Source organism: Balearica regulorum, chromosome 33 (assembly GCF_011004875.1).
Source record: "Balearica regulorum gibbericeps isolate bBalReg1 chromosome 33, bBalReg1.pri, whole genome shotgun sequence".
Classification (NCBI taxonomy): Eukaryota; Metazoa; Chordata; class Aves; order Gruiformes; family Gruidae; genus Balearica; species Balearica regulorum.
Genome location: NC_046216.1, coordinates 233,256 through 245,298, shown reverse-complemented (window position 1 = coordinate 245,298; position 12,043 = coordinate 233,256). Strand labels below are relative to the sequence as shown.

At 49.8% G+C, this 12,043-nt stretch overlaps 1 protein-coding gene across 1 annotated transcript in view; it reads right to left on the bottom strand.

Annotated features, from left to right (window-relative positions):
* The window catches only part of LOC142598991 (scavenger receptor cysteine-rich domain-containing protein DMBT1-like), an 87,489-nt gene that overhangs the window by 25,250 nt on the left and 50,196 nt on the right, over positions 1 to 12,043 (bottom strand). The window contains 8 exon segments of the mRNA XM_075738502.1: positions 910 to 1,233; positions 3,122 to 3,445; positions 4,227 to 4,550; positions 6,530 to 6,853; positions 7,313 to 7,636; positions 8,486 to 8,809; positions 9,512 to 9,835; positions 11,013 to 11,321. Coding sequence (XP_075594617.1) covers positions 910 to 1,233; positions 3,122 to 3,445; positions 4,227 to 4,550; positions 6,530 to 6,853; positions 7,313 to 7,636; positions 8,486 to 8,809; positions 9,512 to 9,835; positions 11,013 to 11,321 — 2,577 coding nt within the window.

The window sequence follows — 12,043 nt, the reverse complement described above, 5'->3', positions numbered from 1 at the left end:
CAGCACAAGACGACTTTTGTGGATTAGAGGCAATATCAGCGGGAGAGGATGAACTGAGATGGGAACTGTATGACCTATTGGGCAGGGAAGGCATGCTAATATGAGATGCTTTGAGGATTCCAGTTGACTTCAGGTGGTCAACAGTGTTCCCCAAATTCTCCACCTCTCTCCACCCCTGAGAGAAGATGCCTGAAAACTTGTCTTGTGGCAGGAACTGTGGCCAGTGCGACCATGTGCAGGCATCCACAGAGGTGCCCAAATTAGATACACCATCACGCAAAGCTCCTTCTACAGCCAGGGGAGTGAGAGTCGTCTGAGGTGATTCAGAGGGCAGCTGGGCTGTCTTGCCCCATGCAAATGCCTCTCTCTCCATTAACTGAATAGGTTCCCACGGCAAAGATGCCCCTGATTTGGGCACGTCAGTTGGGTGCTTGCATTTCAGTGTGATAGATCTGAGTCTCAGTTGTTTGCTTCTGTACTGCATGCTCTTTGGACTTCAGAAATCGCTTTTGTTTGGGTTAGATGAACGTCGTACTCATGTCGGCTGGCAATGCCATCTCTCTTCTCCACTCTGGAACATCAGTGAGGTTTAGATCCCACCTGGAAAGAAACGTATGCAATCGAGACCTGTAAAAGCAGCTTGCTTTAGCGTGACAAGCCCCTGAAAGTTACTAGTGTTCATACAATATTTACTGATATTTAAAAAATGCAAATAGGGAAAATGTCACATGGAGGGATGGGAATCATCCCTAAAAACACCAAGCTCTGACTCCACACCTCCAATGTCACCCCAGAGTACTTGTGTAAGTCAAGAAAGGTAGACTGAGAAAGGACAACCAGCCCCAACATCCAGCCTAGGAGCTTGGTATCGATTAATGCCTTGTAGGAAGGGACCTGGATGAAGGTTACCTGAGCATACGATGCCCGCATCTTCTCCGTGATTACAGTTATGGACTCCCCAAGGCCTTGCCCCACACTCAGAGAGGGCTGCTTCTCTACCGGAGCATTTCACATCATCCAACCAGATACGGCCAAAACCTTTTCCAAAATAAGCTGAACCTGGGGCGGCCATGGCCGTCCCACAGCCCAGCTGCTTGCACACCACTGCAGCATCGCTCAAGTCCCAGCTGTCATCGCAGATCGTCCCCCACTGCTGGCTATGAAGCACCTCAACTCTCCCGGCACAACGAGTAGGACCATTCACCAGCCGGAGAGGAGGCACTGCTGGAGTATCTGCACAAAAAGCAAGCGAGAAAAGATAAGTGCACACAAATACGCTGCACCTGAACCCTGCTGTCCCCCCTGTAGGGGACAAGTGCCGAGCAGGGTGTCTCACGGATGAAAAATAGATGGCTAAAGAGAACATTCGGGGTTAGCCCAAACTCTGTGTGGCTCTGCACGGCCCACAGACTGGCAGAAATGTCCCAGTTAGAACCAGGAGTGGTATTTCAATCTCCCAGGCAGGAAGACATGCTAATGCATCCCTTCCAAGCAGGCATGTTTCAGATGGTTTGTTTCAATCGCTACTGACGCTACGGCGGCACAGGACCCTGTGCCTGCTCCGTATCAATAGCAATCTGCTGGGCTGAGCTCTGAAATCCAAATCTGATGTTATCTGCAGACAAAGCCTGTACAAAGGGAGCCATTCAGGAGCCGCCAGTTGGGTGTCTTCTCCCATTTGAGATGCACTGGCGCATCCTTGCCATCCTCCAGCAATCATGGGTCTCATAGCTCCAGGGTCATATCGTCTAGCCCCAGGTAGATGTCTGCATACTGCTAGGTGTCTTATATAGCATTAGGTACCCATGTCCAGGAACACGATGCATGCTCAAATAAACTGGGTCAGATATGTGAAGCTTCCTAATGTCCATCAGGGAACAGACTGTCCAATGCCCACATTTCCTGAAACTTTCTTTTGGCCTTACACGTTTTACGTCAGTTACTGCAACATTCACCATATGCGTTCTGGATACTTTGCTAGGAGAAAGCAGATCATGGTACTCCATATTAACAGACACTTAATCTTCCTTGAAAACTGTCATGGCTGCTAAAAATGACCATGTCATTGGACAATAAATGGTCTTAAAAAGCACCTGCCAACCCTTTCCTGCACTGAAGCAGTGTGCCAAAGAAAATCAGTCAGAAGAGGAGGTTAAAATTACGTTTTTAACAAAGGGTCTGTCCTGCCCATAGCTGAGAACCCAGCACTGGGTGACAGCATTTCAAGCAGCTCAGCTGCAGGCATGTACTTTGCTATGTTCGTGGTAGGGGAGATGACTCCTCTTGAAAGAGCGTGGAGTTCTCCTCAAGTTTCCCAAAGCGTTTCATGGAAGGAAGGAGGGACTCCAGGAAAGCTCTGCTAGCTTCTCACTCTGACATGCCAGGAATGTCTAAAAGAATGGCTAAAAGTTGAGAAAACAGGATGCCTGATTTTAAAGAAAACATTGGGATTGTTTAGGATTGCTCTGAAAGAGTATTAGACGAGGTTTGTGAGCCTGGATAAAGGTCTGCTGGTCTGACCTCATAGCTGTCCTTGTCTGAGCAGGAGAGAAAACGGAAAAAGTACTTAGATAGATACTGTGTTGTAAAGACAGACACATTCAGTGATCTCAGGTTTCTAAAATTCTCTGTGAATCCTGGGACATTTTTTTGCTTCTCATGATGGAACGGAACGGACTTCCCAATCAGCCAGAGACCAAGATTGCTGACAACACTGCTTAGTTTTACCTGTGCTCTTCATGTAAAAGTGTAGACTCAGAGGTGACTCTGCCGATGTGACACCACAAGCCTGGACCTCAGCAGGAATGGGATATTTTTGGGAACCTGTCCAGCCCTGGAAAAGTCTTAGAGCCTTCGGGAGAAGGGATACAAACCTTGATACAGGTATCAGAAGGGGTCTTGCTGGTGGTAACTCTGCAATTCTGGATCAGTGGTGACTTCTGACAATGGCCCAGGCCATGCGTGTTGTATAAATCACACGAGAATGTGTTTATACACCACGGTGATTAATAGCACACAATAGGACCATCATGAGCTCAGAGAAGACGCTCCATTGAGGGCGAAAACCTTTCCCCTGCACATTTCCCAACACCATCAAGACTGAGACACAGAGAGGTGTTACCTGAGCACACCACACCAGCGTCTTCTCCATGCTTGCAGTTATGGGACCCCCAAGGCTGGGCCTTACACTCGGAGAGGGCAGCTTCATTCCCTGAACAATTCACATTGTCCAGCCAGATGGGGTCAGACCCTTGCCCAAAATGAGCCGAACCCGGGGCTGATAGCACTGCTCCACAGCCCAGCTGCCTGCACACGATGCTGGCTTCAGCTGTACCCCAGCCGTCATCACACACGGTTCCCCACTGCTGCTCATGAAACACCTCGACTCTCCCAGCGCAACGATTCGGACCGTTCACGAGCCGGACGGGAGCTGGTTCCGCAACACCTGGACCAAAACACAATTGCAAAATGTTTGAGGAGCTTTGCGTGCCTCAGAGCTCTGCGGACCCCTCTTTGCAGGGGTCTTGTGCCAAAAAAAGTTGTGGACATGGATGTTGATCAGCAGAACACGTGAGCTTTGCTACCTGGATGAGATGGCAGTGTCTCAGACCCAATTTGTACCCGCAGCAGCTTCCTACTGGAGAGAGCTTCAAGGAGCTGAACTCTTGGCTCAGAGCCCCATGGGTAAGCTGCAGATGCTGCCAGTGCCATCACTGGATACACAGCACTCCCATTTTCTGCAGAGGTCAAGGATGGCCGGGGCAGCTTGTCCCCCTTGTTTTTCCTCCCCAAATCACCTTCCCAGGAATTTTCCCCAGCCACTGTGGCACAGGTCTCTCTGTTGCAATGTTGTGCCGCTGTGATTTAGAGTGGAGAGTGCCCTTCAGCTGACAGCACCCCGCAGCACCTGGGCCTGCCTTCTCCCCACTTGGCCCATACTGCAGATGGGATTTCAGCTACCTAAATACACACGTCCATTTTGGGAGCCAATTTATGCTGCCCGGTTTCCAGCTGCTGCTCCAGAGGAGCACCAGGTCCTCTGTCATATTCCCCAGCACCAGGCAGGTGTTTCGGATCCCCTAAGAAATCTAAAATAGCACTGGATTCACTCCTTCCGTGTCTCGTCTGAGAGCAACATCGTGGTAAAACGTGTCACACAAGGCCACAGACAACTATTCCTGTAACATAGCCCCCATTGCACCCCAAATTTCATGGCATAACAGTACCTGAGCACTCCACACCAGCATCTTCTCTGTGGTTACAGTTGTGGTCTCCCCAGGACCGTGCTCGGCAATTAGAGAGGGCAGTTTCATCCCCTGCACAGTTCACATCGTCCAGCCAAATTGTGCCAGTTCCTTCTCCAAACCGAGCAGAGCTGGTGGCTGAGACCGCTGCCCCACAGCCCAGCTGCCTGCACACCACTTGAGCATCTGTCAAATCCCAGCTGTCGTCGCAGACGGTTCCCCACTTCTGATCATGAAACACCTCCACTCTCCCAGAGCAGCTGCTCGAACCATTCACCAGTTGGATCGGGGTTGGTTCTGGAACACCTGAACCAAAAAGGTAAGACCAGCTAAGTTTTATTCTGGCAAACAAGTTCCTGCTAGACACATCAGCAAACGCAGTGTGTACCCATTGGCTTAGTACAATCTACAGGGACAAGCAGCACGGAGGAAAAAAGGTTCAGCGCTGTTGTTTTCCCTCCTCTTGCCCCAAAAGTCAAGGAAAGGTGCTGTCCAAAACTGAAGGAAGGAGGTGTATTGATGGCTCTCACCCCCGAAACCTGAAGTGCTTAAAGCCTGTCTTTGTGCAAAAAACCCCACTGACTATGGGAAAAGGACATAAGCAAGACAGGCCTCCATAGAGAAGACTGCAAGAAAAGTGGGATATGATTCACCTCAGCTAGACTTGGAGCCGTTAAGCACAAACTTCCAGGGGCTGATCGGCTTTCCTGAGCGTTGGCACCTGGTGCCATCTGAGCTGCCTAGGGAATGCCAGACACCCCAACGGAGACAGCAGACTTGATGCAGGACGCAAGGGAGATTGGTGCCCTGCTGGATCTGCAGTAAGAGACGGGGTGGGATACAGTGGGAGGTCTCAGATGACACTAGACACCTATGTTTAGGCAACTGAACCTCACTTTTTCAACTCTGCTGAGGACCCTTGGCACCCTTTATTGTCAGTGGAAGGAAATGAGCACTGCTGGACTGCAACTTCTTTAATCTGCTTTGGGCACCTGCATCAGGATAGGCCAATTCCTGCCATTGACTGCACCCACTCAGTCCTTGCTGGCTGCCAAGGGACAGCAGGATGTTTAATTCAGAGAGAAGCATCTGTGTTTAGTCAGTGAATCCACAGGGTGTTCTCAAGATGTGGGCAAGTAACCAGAGGAAAGCAGTTTATCTCCTGCAAGGGCAAGGCAAAAGTTCAGCACTTCTGGGAGGTAAAATGATCATACAGAGGATGAAGAAGGACGAATTAAGCAATGAGTCTTCTCAAAGGGATTTAAGGGATAGAAAGGATTGAGAGTGACACTCTACCATGTCAAGCTGTTCTGGGAAAGACATGGGCATGTACAAATGGGAGCGCTGACTACAAGTTATGCAAACCAAGCCTTCAGAGCTACTCAGCACTGGCAAAGCCTCGGCTGGCACAACAAACTAAAAGAAATATGCCCAACAGTTAAGAAGAAACCAGAGAAGAATGACAGGAATGAGAAGGAGCTTAGAGATGTGTCTCGAGGGAAACGGGAAGAGGCTGAGGAAACGGAAAAAGGACAGTCTTAACGAAAGGTAGATGCAAATGATGAATGGTAGTAATGCGCATTGCAAAGAGGCACAAGGCTGTCGAATAAATGCCAGGTTATGCCAGTGAGCTCAGGGTTTCCATCTAGTGGCAACAAAGTGTAGTGCTGCAACATGGTGAGGAAATTTGTCTCAACTGTGGAGGGTTCAGAGAAGACACTCAAAAAAACGCTGGTGAAAAAAGGTCTCATGAAGGTGGTTGTACCGAGTGGGGGAGGAGGAGAGGTAGATTAAGTTGGTTTCTGCAAGTTTTTTTTAATATTCTTGTCTGGAAGAGGAAAGAGAGAGAAAATGGGCAGTGTATCTTGATTTTTCAAGCGTGATACGTTCATTGGGGTTGTCACTGGTGGCAGTAGAAGAGTCCAAGTGACTCTACACCCTCTGTAACAGGGCGAATCACACCAGTTTGCAATGCCACCAGGTTTACTGGTAACTCACGTGGGCATGAGACCCAAATTTAAAGTCTTCTGCACAGCCAGCAGCAAGGTGGACTGCAGCATCACGGTGTCATCATTAGCTTTTGAATGGGAAGGAGGGCACAGATGGATTTACCCACATCCCTGTTGGAAGCAACTTCTGTGTACAGTACTATGGTTTTAGAGTCCTAAGACAGAATGAGGGTACCCTACGGCATTTCAAGCATCCCGCCTTATGGGTCCCTTCCAACCTGAGATATTCTATGATGCCCCAAGAGCTGAGCAGATGGTGACACTGACGAGACTTACCGAAGCACACTACACCAGCATCTTCTCCATGCTTACAGTTATGGACTCCCCATAGAGTGGTCTCACATTTAGAGAGGGCAGTTTCAGTCCCTTTGCATTTCACATCATCCAGCCAGATAGGGCCAGATCCTTCTCCAAAATAAGCAGAGACCGGAGTGGATAGTGCTCTCCCACAGCCCAGCTGTCGGCAAACAACTTCAGCATCGCTTATATCCCAGCTGTCATCACACACTGTTCCCCACTGCTGGCCATAAAAAACTTCAACTCTCCCACTGCAACGATTTGGTCCATTCATTAACCTCAGTGGAGCTATTCTTGGTATATCTGAAGAAAAAAAACAAACACAAAAAACAGCAAAAAACAAGGGCAGGGATAGATATTGATTAAGTTCCCATTTGCCTGATTAAAAATAAGATATATGTGAGCCTAATGACACCCAGGGTGCATTTATCCAGTTCCCTCATGTTGGGATATTATCTCTAGTTCTTGTATTCAGAGCTCAGTGGACAATAGTCCGTGTACTGTATTCTGCAGAATGTAAGTTAGAAATCCAAGTCAATGAAAGCACACAGCTTCTGTGTACAGGAACAGCTACACACATGCCAAAAAAAAAAAAAAAAGGCAAAATTTGTAACAGATCTCCACTATGATGAAAGAGAGCTCACAACAACCCAGATTCAGAACACTTCAAGACAGAGCCTGCTGCTGGGGTGGTACATAATTCACCCTTCTTGGTAATAGAAAACCTTCCCCATTGTGCAGATGGACACAGAGAGGGATTACCTGAGCACACCACACCAGCGTCTTCTCCATGCTTGCAGTTATGGGACCCCCAAGGCTGGGCCTTACACTCAGAGAGGGCAGCTTCATTCCCTGAACAATTCACATTGTCCAGCCAGATGGGGTCAGACCCTTGCCCAAAATGAGCCGAACCCGGGGCTGATAGCACTGCTCCACAGCCCAGCTGCCTGCACACGATGCTGGCTTCAGCTGTACCCCAGCCGTCATCACACACAGTTCCCCACTGCTGCTCATGAAACACCTCGACTCTCCCAGCGCAACGATTCGGACCGTTCACGAGCCGGACGGGAGCTGGTTCCGCAACACCTGGACCAAGACACAATTGCAAAATGTTTGAGGAGCTTTGCGTGCCTCAGAGCTCTGTGGAGAGGGCAAAACCCCCTCTTTGCAGGGGTCTGGAATCACAAAATCACAGAATCACAAAACATCAGAGGTTGGAAGGGACCTCTGGAGATCATCTAGTCCATCTCCCCTGCTAAAGCAGGATCACCCAGAGCAGGTTACACAGGATCGTGTCCAGGTGGGTTTTGAATCTCTCCAGAGAAGGAGACTCCACAACGTCTCTGGGCAGCCTGTCCACGTGATCGGTCACCTTCAAAGTGAAAAAGTTGTTCCTCATATGCAGATGGAACTTCCTGCGTTCCAGTTTGTGCCCGTTGCCCCTTGTCCTGTCACTGGGCACCATTGAGAGGAGTCTGGCCCTTTCCTCTAGACACCCACCCTTTAGATATTTATCAGCGTTGATAAGATTCCCTCTCAGTCTTCTCTTCTCCAGGCTAAACAGACCCAGCTCTCTCCGCCTTTCCTCATACGAGAGATGTTCAAGTCCCCTCATCCTTTTTGAACCCCCTTTGGAAGCCAACACGGCTTGGGCCCTTGATGTGTAAAGTGGCGCTAGATGCCTATGGCCTCACAGCTTGGTCCCACATCCTTGGCTGGAGCTTTTCAATAAATCCCTCACCTGCAGAGTGATCGTAACTGAGCACCCAGGTTACTTCGCTGTCGGCAGAGCACTGAAATGGGGAGGAGGGAACAGAGGACTGGTGGAAACAGTGCATTTGAGAGTGCTGAGACCCCACTCATGAGCCTCTGCACATTCCTAAAACTACAGACCATCCCTCGTACCCCACATTGCATGGCATGCTTTAGTGGTACCTGAGCACTCCACACCAGCATCCTCTCCATGATTACAGTTGTGGTCTCCCCAAGGCCTGGCCCGACACTCGGTGAGGATGGTTTCATCCCCTGCACAGTTCACATCGTCCAGCCAAATTGTGCCAGTTCCTTCTCCAAACCGAGCAGAGCTGGTGGCTGAGACCGCTGCCCCACAGCCCAGCTGCCTGCACACCACTTGAGCATCTGTCAAATCCCAGCTGTCGTCGCAGACGGTTCCCCACTTCTGATCATGAAACACCTCCACTCTCCCAGAGCAGCTGCTCGAACCATTCACCAGCCGGACTGGAAGCAGCTCAGCAAATCCTGTGTGGAGAAATAATGAAGACCTCAATTCTGTGTTGTATTTTGAGCTGTGCTGAAGGGTAGACCACTGAGCTGATCACTCCTGGGTTGCATCAGTCTGGCATATATTAGCTCAGCAGACCCTTGCAGCAGTTTCAGTCCCTTAGAGTGGTGGTCTCCAGCGGAACTCTCTTGTTGACTAGTCCCTACTAAAATCAGCCAGCTCTGTTTGAACCTTTATCTCATTAGGAGATGACAGCTATGCCTGCAACCTGTTGTTATGGTGGACCAGACTGGGGGGAGTAGCACTGGGCTGGCTAGCAGAGCTGGGAAGGCACAGGGACCTGTGGACTGACATTGGTCCAGGAGCACCAGGTTGCCTTGTGGTCTTATGGCTGTGTTAAGGACTCTTAGCATCTGGGATCAGAATTTTGGAAAAGCAGAAGGAACTGACTGACGACTGCTAATATCAGATGCTGAAGTTGCCTAGCTCTGGTGTTCATGAACATCAGATATCCGGTGCTGGGGACTGGAGACAGGCCAGTCAAATCTCAGTGGAGGTGCCTATTTCCTTCACAGGTGTGAAGACAACCCACTTTTGAAGCATTCTGTGTCACTTTGTGTGGCAGATCTGTTTGTGCTGAAGGACAGGCCCTTCAGGGTGTGTCTGAAAGGGTCACCCACAAACAGCTTCCCCCATGACATGCCTTGAGTGATGGGTACCTGTGCAAACCACACCGGCATCTTCTCCGTGCCCACAGTTATGGCTTCCCCAAGGAGTGGCTCTGCACTGGGAGAGACCAGCTTCTGTCCCTGTGCAGCTGACATCATCAAGCCAAATGAGGCCAGATCCTTGCCCAAAGTAAGCCCCACGGGTAGCCGACAAGGCCTTCCCACAGCCCAGCTGCCTGCACACCACTTCTGCCTCGACCAAGTCCCAGTCATCGTCACACACAGTTCCCCAGCGCTGGCTATAAAACACCTCGACTCTCCCAGAGCAGTGGGTCAATCCATCCACTAATCGAAGCGGGGCAGGTTCTGCAAAGCCTACAGGGAAAGAAAAAAAAAAAAGAAATCAGGAAAGTATCTGGTGCAGAGTCTGGTGTATCTGTCCTCCACTCGGCAACAAACTTCGCATCTCTCACATTTTTGCATGGGAAAACATTGCATAAAGAGGCAACACAAGCACTTCCTCCACCATCACAGAAGCTCAGCAGTGGATTTTACAAACGAAAATGTACTTGGGGTGGCAGAGGACAAGCCTCAGACTTCTGTAAATACGGATGCCCAGTGCTTTTAAGATACTCTAGCCTCTGTCTGCCATTGCCAGGGGTTTCAGGTCTGCTGTGTGTTTTGCTGACAGCCCCTTAGAGATGACCCAGGTCCCTTAACACACACCAGGAAGATGTGAGATACCTAGAGGTGCCAGAATCACTCTCATATTGTCTATCTCTATCTGCCTCTCAGGCTCACATTAATGCTGTTTTCTTAACATACTAAGACCCTACAAACTTTGCAAAACTCTGTAGGTGGCTACAGAGGAAAGACACTGATTAGAACCTCATTGCAGGAAAGGTAGGTGGAAACCAACTCTTCTTCTTCCAGCGTTGTCCAAGCAACCAGCATTTTGGTAATAACTGCCCACCAGCAAATGCCTAATGGAAAACCAGCTGTGACATATGCCGCCTCTTGCTTGAGCAGACAGCTGGTGAACTGGGAAGGAGTGGGTGCCTCTGGGAATCACGAAAGGAGACTTGGAGGTGTAACCTTGGGGCTCCAGTTACATGGGAGGACCTGACACTAATACACTGGGTGGGACAGTACAGGCAAAGGGAAGAACCTCACTTAAGGCAAGAGGCTTTGAGGAACTTCAGAAGGAACTACGTCTACCGGCATGAGGGTGGGATGGCGGGGCTGCCAAAGCCACTGCTCCCTACAGTGAGAGAGGATGCTCTACCAAGGCATCTACTGGCCACGTGCTGTAGCGTGCAGAGCCCTACAAATAATTCCTGCAGCACCACTATCTTTTACTGGTGGCTCACGTGGTGGTGGGGGAAGAGGCAAGACCACTTTAGGTCTTAACAGTATGAATCTCTTTTTATCTTACGGTTCTCTTGGTTGTTGGGGTCATTGCTGCTCTAAAGGGAACAGGGCCTCCTACAGCACCTCCAGCATGACTCCACACCCCACAAAACCCATTCATGTCATGCAGAGTGGCATTTACCTGAGCACACCACACCAGCATCTTCTCCATGCACACAGTTATGGCTTCCCCAAGGTTTTGCACTGCATTCAGAGAGGGCACCTTCAGTTCCGTTGCAGGACACATCATCAAGCCAAATGGGGTCAGGCCCTGCCCCAAAGTAAGCTGAGGAAGGAGCAGATAGAGCCGTCCCGCAGCCCAGCTGCCGGCATACAACTTCAGCATCAATTATATCCCAGTTGTCATCACAGACAGTTCCCCATTGCTGGCCATAAAGCACCTCCACTCTTCCGGCACAGCGACTTGAACCGTTCACTAGTTGTAGCTTAACTGGTTTTTTCATTTCTGCATTAAAAAAGAAAGAGCAAACAAACAAACACACACAACAAAAAGAGGATCAGGGATCGCACATGGAAAGATTGCCTAGAGATCAAAGGCAAGGAAAGATGTCCGCTAGCACTGCCCAGGACTCGACAACGTGAAGGCTGATGAGTATCAAGTTCTGTATCTTCCTCTGTGGTTTCAGAGCTTAGAGTTAGAGAAATAAAGAGCAGAGACTGGCAATCCCTTATGAAACAGGACTCTGCAATTCCCCCTGTGATGTTACTCTAGGGGTGGGGACTGGCTACAGATCAAGGCGCCCATATGTCTTCCAGGCTTGTTGGTGTCTTCGTGTGAGGTGGGTGTTGAAATTCTAGTTACTCAGTGATGTCTGTGGAGCTGCTCAGCTGGCCAAATACTGGCATTTGATTCAATTGTCCAAATAAGCATTTGGCAGCAGGTGTGATGCCGTAGGTATTACCCCAGACTCCTGCCCTGTAGGGTCTAGCTTAGGGCCTGTATCTCATCTGCCAGGTTGTGTCAAATGCCCCAGGGCATCCCTAATTGCACTTGGCAACTCTGTGTAGGGAACGGACTCCTCCCTAGAGCTCCATCGCTTGCAACAGGAAGGCCGTGAGCCCCAGTGGTGACACCTGCCTTTAGGCATATATATGCCTGGGTCTTAACATGGAGCTGAATCCCATTCCAGATCCAACTAGGAGGACGTACGT